This window comes from Tupaia chinensis, unplaced genomic scaffold, assembly GCF_000334495.1.
Source record: "Tupaia chinensis unplaced genomic scaffold, TupChi_1.0 Scaffold000164_1, whole genome shotgun sequence".
Lineage (NCBI taxonomy): Eukaryota > Metazoa > Chordata > Mammalia > Scandentia > Tupaiidae > Tupaia > Tupaia belangeri.
The window spans coordinates 1,531,316-1,536,938 of NW_006159638.1; the positions used below are offsets into that span (position 1 = coordinate 1,531,316).

The following is a 5,623-nucleotide window of genomic DNA, read 5'->3' on the forward strand; positions in this document are numbered from 1 at the left end:
CCCTTCCTGCGGAATGTGAGTTTGTATTCTACTTTTCCTATCCCCGTTCCCCATTGTGTATTTTGTGTCAAGACCTGACAGAAAAACTACGCACACTCTTAGATCCTGGACTTTGAATGAAAGATAGTACTACATGGGACTATGGGTTCTCTTAAGGAGTGAAGAAGGGTATTTGGAGGTCAGGGGATGTATTATGAAAGACACAACTAACTGTCCATTGAGGGTTGTGCAGCTTCCCTTTGTTCCATGATATAGAAGAGGTTACTAGACTCACAACTACATTACTTAACTTTTCTCCTTGAATTTAGGTGAGACCATTGAAAACCACATGTGTCTATGCTATATGAGTAGAAGTGCAATGTGTGGCACTTTCAACCCAAGGCTTTTAAGAGTAGGGATGCTTTATTTAGCCTCACTATCTCCTTCTGATAGCTGGATGCAGATGACAGAGAGGACCTGAAGGATAGCAGAGCCACCAGATGGGAGAATCATGGAGCAGAGTGGCCCTCTGACCACAAACACCTGTCTTACCATGTTATAGGTCAGAAAACGAACAAGTTGTGTGAAACCACTGAAAAAGTTGGGTTAATTATTAGTTGTGGTAAAAAGCTTTACTCTTCCTAATACAATACTTATTTTAAGAAAAATATTTGCACTTCTTTACCTGAAGTTATTTACAAAAATTGGTCACTGGGCAAAATATCACTGAGGTTCTACTGTGATTTTAAAATGATTGATTTCTGCTTAGTTTTGATTGAATATGAACAAACAGGAACTCATGTCTTCCCATGTTCTATAAATCTATGATTAGCCATATACAGAGAAATCAATGGAATTTCTGAGTTATTTTATACAGGAATAATTAGTATTGCTAACGCCACCAGGGAAGCTTACCTGTGTGGTAGGGCACTGCAGGTTTATCATCACAGAGGGACTGGTACAGCTAAGCAGGTTGAAATAAAACAAAATGGGCTTGTTCCTGTTCAGAGAGAAAACATCATAAAATAATATTTTTAGTGACTGTGGAAATGTTCCATATCATTTCATAATCCAAACATTTTTAACATATGACCTTTAAAAAGGGCTTCTTTTTTTCCTAGGCAGTTGCAATGTATCCTTTTAGCAAACATTTTTTTAATTGTAATTTTGAATGTACATAAAATAGTTGTACACATTAGTGAGTGATGCACAGTATAACATGTATACAACGTGTGATGATCAAATCAGGCAAATAAACATAGCCACCACATCTAACATGTATCATCACCTTGTGTGCACACTTGAAACTCACTCTTCTATTATTGTGAAGTATATATTGAATCATCACCAACTGCATTTACTTTATGTACTATAGTACTCTATAGCCTGTTCCAGTTATTTACATGCATTACTGTTTCTGCTAACCAAATTTGCCTCATCCCCCACATCCTCCTTCTCTTTCCAACTTCTGGTATCACCATTGTACTCTTTATTTATAGTCGATCAAATCTTTTAGCTTCTCCGAATGAGTAAAGACATATAGTATTTGTGAGTCAGTGCCTGACTTATTTCACTTAGTATTATTTTTTCCAGGTTTGTCCAATGCTGCAAATGACAGGAATTCATCCTTTTTTTTATGACTGAATAATACCCAGTCTGTGTGTGTATATAAAACTAACTCTACCAATGATGCATGAGAGTTCAGCCTTGCCAGAACTTATTGTTTTGGATTTTTTTTTTTTTAGAGAGACTTGCTGGAGACAGAGAGAGAAAGTGAGAAGTTATCCTTCAGGTGGGGGGCGGGATGGCCATACTGGAATCCCTTCTTCTCCAGTCTCCTCTTGGGATTTTGGGCACATAAGCATCTATACCCAGCATGAGTTTGAAGCCACCAGGTCCAGGAGGCAAACTGCAGCTGGTCATGTGACACTTTAACCACTATGCTACCTACTGACCCTATTATTTTATTTTTTAAAAAGAATTATTTTTATTTATTTATTTATTTATTTATTTTCATTTATTCTTCTTCAATTTGACCAGAGAGACTCAAACACACGTACACACACACACACACACACACATACACACACACAGAGGAAGTATGAGAAAGCAAGCCACCAGGTCCAGAATTTGAAACTTAGCTGGCCAAGTGGGAGTCCAGCGCCTTAACCACCATGCCACCTGCCAACCACTTTATTTTTTATTATTATTATTTTTTTAATAGCACTAATTCTAACTGGGGTGAGGTGGAACCTCACTGTAGTTTTGACTGGCATTTCCCTGATGATTTGTGATGTTTGACATTTTTTTCATGCGCTTATGTCTTTCAAAAATTGTCTGTTCATATTTGTTTTCCATTTCTAAAATAAGATTATTTGATTTTTTTCTGGTAGGAGTTATTTGAGTTCTTTATATAATTCAGTCATTAATAACTTGTCAGATGTATAACTCGTGAATATTTTCTCCCATTTTATAGTTGTCTCTTCACTCTATTTTTCTTTTACTGTGCAGAAAAAGCTGCCTGCCTCACATTTAAATCATCTTTTTGTAATAGCTAAAGCCTGAAATAATTAAATTGTCCATCAACACGGGAATAGTTAGAATTGTACATCCATAAATCGGAAGATTTATGTTGACATTAGAATAATGTTGAAGAACATGTTTAATTGATGGACAAATATATAATAAGTTAATTTTAAGAAGCAGTTTACTAAAAAGTATTAAAATATTATTTGATTTTAATTTTGTAAGAATAAGTAAAATGCATATGTAAAAATAAATTATATCTGAACATTGGGATTATATTTGTTCATTTTTTTTGTGTGTGCTTTTAGTAATGTCCTACAGTAAGCATGTATTACTTTGGTAATCTGAAAAACAATTAAGAATTAAGTGATACTTTCTCTCTGTTAAAAATTATAGTCAGTGACAGAGTACTGGGACTGGTCAATGTTCATTACCATTAGCTTTTTTTTTTTTTAAATTGCCAGAGGGGACATATGATTGCCAAAGAGAGACAGAGAGGGAGAAAGAGAAAATACCCCAGTTGGGGCATGGTCATGTCATGATCCTTTCTCTTCCATTTCTCTGTCCTGTCGGGATGCATACACAGTTGGCATGTTTTTCAAGCCACTGGAGCTGGATTTAAACTGTGTGGTTACGCATGTGGTATCTGGCTCCCTTAAACACTAGGTCAGGGGCCAGACTCATTACTAACTTCAAGTGGAAAATAATCTGCCATTTAGCAACTCATGGTTCCCCCTTTTGATTATCAACTTCTTCATTATTAAAATGAATACAACACCAGTAACATCTACTTCACAGTGATGTTGTGAGGATCTAAGCCTAGTGTAGTAGTCTCAAGACCGGATGTCATCTACCTGTACTGTGCATAAGTAAAACCTGGAGTGTTTGTTGAAAATTGTCATTCCTGACTTTTTCCAAACCCTCGACAGTCCAAATCGCTGGATATGGTGCCTAGAAACTAGCAGCTTTTCCCTAAGCTTCCCAGTGGATTCAGATATAGGCAGTCTAAAAATAACATCTTAAGAAATACAGCCCTAAATATTCAAGAAGAATGCTTCCCAGCACCTTAAATCCCCAATTAATGAGTATGATTATATATATAGCATAAAATATAAAATTGGTGGTTGAGTAATATCTTTCCTATTAACTCAAAATCAACAAGCAGTATTCAAATCTGAGGATGAAAAAGATCCTCTACAAGAAATTGGAGCTATTGTGTTGTTAGAAAAGTTACGATGTATTTTTGCACAGAAAAACAGAAAAAAAGTCATGATTTTTCCAACAACCCAATAGATCTTTCTATCATTTGTAGCCCCTTCCTGCCTATGTCTACATAAGCAAAAGATGCGGAGAAAGAGATGAATAGGAGACAAGACTTGGTAGGATACAATGATCATGGTTCATAGGACTTTCTCTCCTCTCCCCATGAAGGGTAAATTGCTTCTTCCCAATTTCAACTTACAGAGGGCTCTGAGAGACTGTCTCATACTGACGGTGACTAGAAGAAAATAATACCAGTATTTCATTTTCTAACTGAACACCTCTTAGGTGGCAGACCTGCTAATCAACCCTCTGTGTTCATTTGAACAGGGAGAAATGAGATACAAGGAGACCAGAAAAGAGCTGAATAAGTCAATGAGACAGAAAGAGGGCGGCAGTAAAGCGGCCTACGCAGGAAGTATGTGAAGTCAAGTAATGAGCTTGAAGCTCCCTGGTGATACATTACCCGACAATAAGAGACTGGTGGTGAATCACCAGTGCTAAAGCTGAAGGGGTTTGGAGGAGGGCAAACAAAAGCTGATCATTCACATTAAATACATACTCAGGGCTGGCACCATAGGGCAAAGATTAAATACTGAGCGTAGGGAGTCAGATCCCACATAGCCAACTGTTGTTCAAATCCTGACCCTGGCAGCTTTAAAAACATGCCAGTGCATGTGCATGCATGCCCCAGTTGCTGAAGAGATGAGGAAGTGAAGGAGAAAGGATTGCGATGTGACCACACCCCATTAGAGGTGTTCTCTCTCTGGCAAGTTCAAAAAAAGAAAATTATTCAGTGAAGACTTCTTTAGAAAATTTCCACCTATTTCCTATGAAGATCCAACCTGCAGATGCTTTTCTGAAGAGGCCATTGATTGTTGGTGGGTTATGATTGAGATGTGACTGTAACAATTATTTGGTACTAGGGCAGTGGCTAGGAAAGTAACAGATAGCTGTCTTTTTTCTTCTTCCTCCATCCATCAAAGCATGATAAAGGAGCTAGAACCAGAAAGGGAGAGAAGATAAGGGAAAATAGCAGACCAGCCCTTTTCCCCCCACTCCAAGTTCCTTTGCAATATCAAAGTGGAGCTGAGGGATTGAAAGAAATAACATTGAAACCTTAAATTGGATGATGATAAACTTTTTAACAATGGGAAGTTTCTGAAAAGTTATGTAATCTGTCAAATCAAGTAGAGAGATTTGAAAGATTATTGTTAGGCAATAATAGAAAAAAAACCATTATATGTTTGCATCTCATTGAGTTCAAATGGCTCAAGAAGTTGGTTATGTTTATGTACAATATGCACAAGGCTACTTTGAGATCCACAAGTGTCAGCTTGGCTTTTCCACCAACACCCAGGCTATTACATCATCTACATGCAGTCTCACAGTACATGTGCTTCAAATTTGTACCTAAGCAAATGAATAAATTATTACATGTCATGGATGGTTGGAGTCCCTTAGGAGTGGTTAAAACTGTGAATGGTAAATCAGTATAAGAGTCCACCACAGGTAAAATTGATTTATAAGCTGCAAAAATGTTATATAAACTCAAGTTATTCACCAGATTATGTTATTCTCAAGGGTCAAGTTTATACCTTATTAATCTTTATATCCCTACCTTGTCAGAATTTAGCCTAGTACTTGGCCCATTCTAGCCACTTATCAAATCTTGTATAGAATAAATGAAGCCAATTCCAAAATAAGTTTTTGAATCCTCTTTAGTTTTTCCACACAAATCTATAATGAGTTCACCAGTCTCTGATTCTCAAATTTCAGCGGACCTCAACTTCTCTAGGTACAAAGGAGATGATGATGGTCACAGCTGAGCAATTCCGTGGGAGTGGCGGGGGGAGCC

At 37.2% G+C, this 5,623-nt stretch overlaps 1 protein-coding gene across 6 annotated transcripts in view; it reads right to left on the reverse strand.

The window, feature by feature from the left end:
• SLC44A5 (solute carrier family 44 member 5) overlaps positions 1 to 5,623 on the reverse strand; it is a 372,817-nt gene that overhangs the window by 46,121 nt on the left and 321,073 nt on the right. For all 6 annotated transcript variants that reach the window (XM_006146053.1, XM_027770865.1, XM_006146051.1 and 3 more), the window contains one exon: positions 895 to 979. In XM_006146053.1, coding sequence (XP_006146115.1) covers positions 895 to 979 — 85 coding nt within the window. The remainder of the gene's footprint in view (positions 1 to 894; positions 980 to 5,623) is intronic.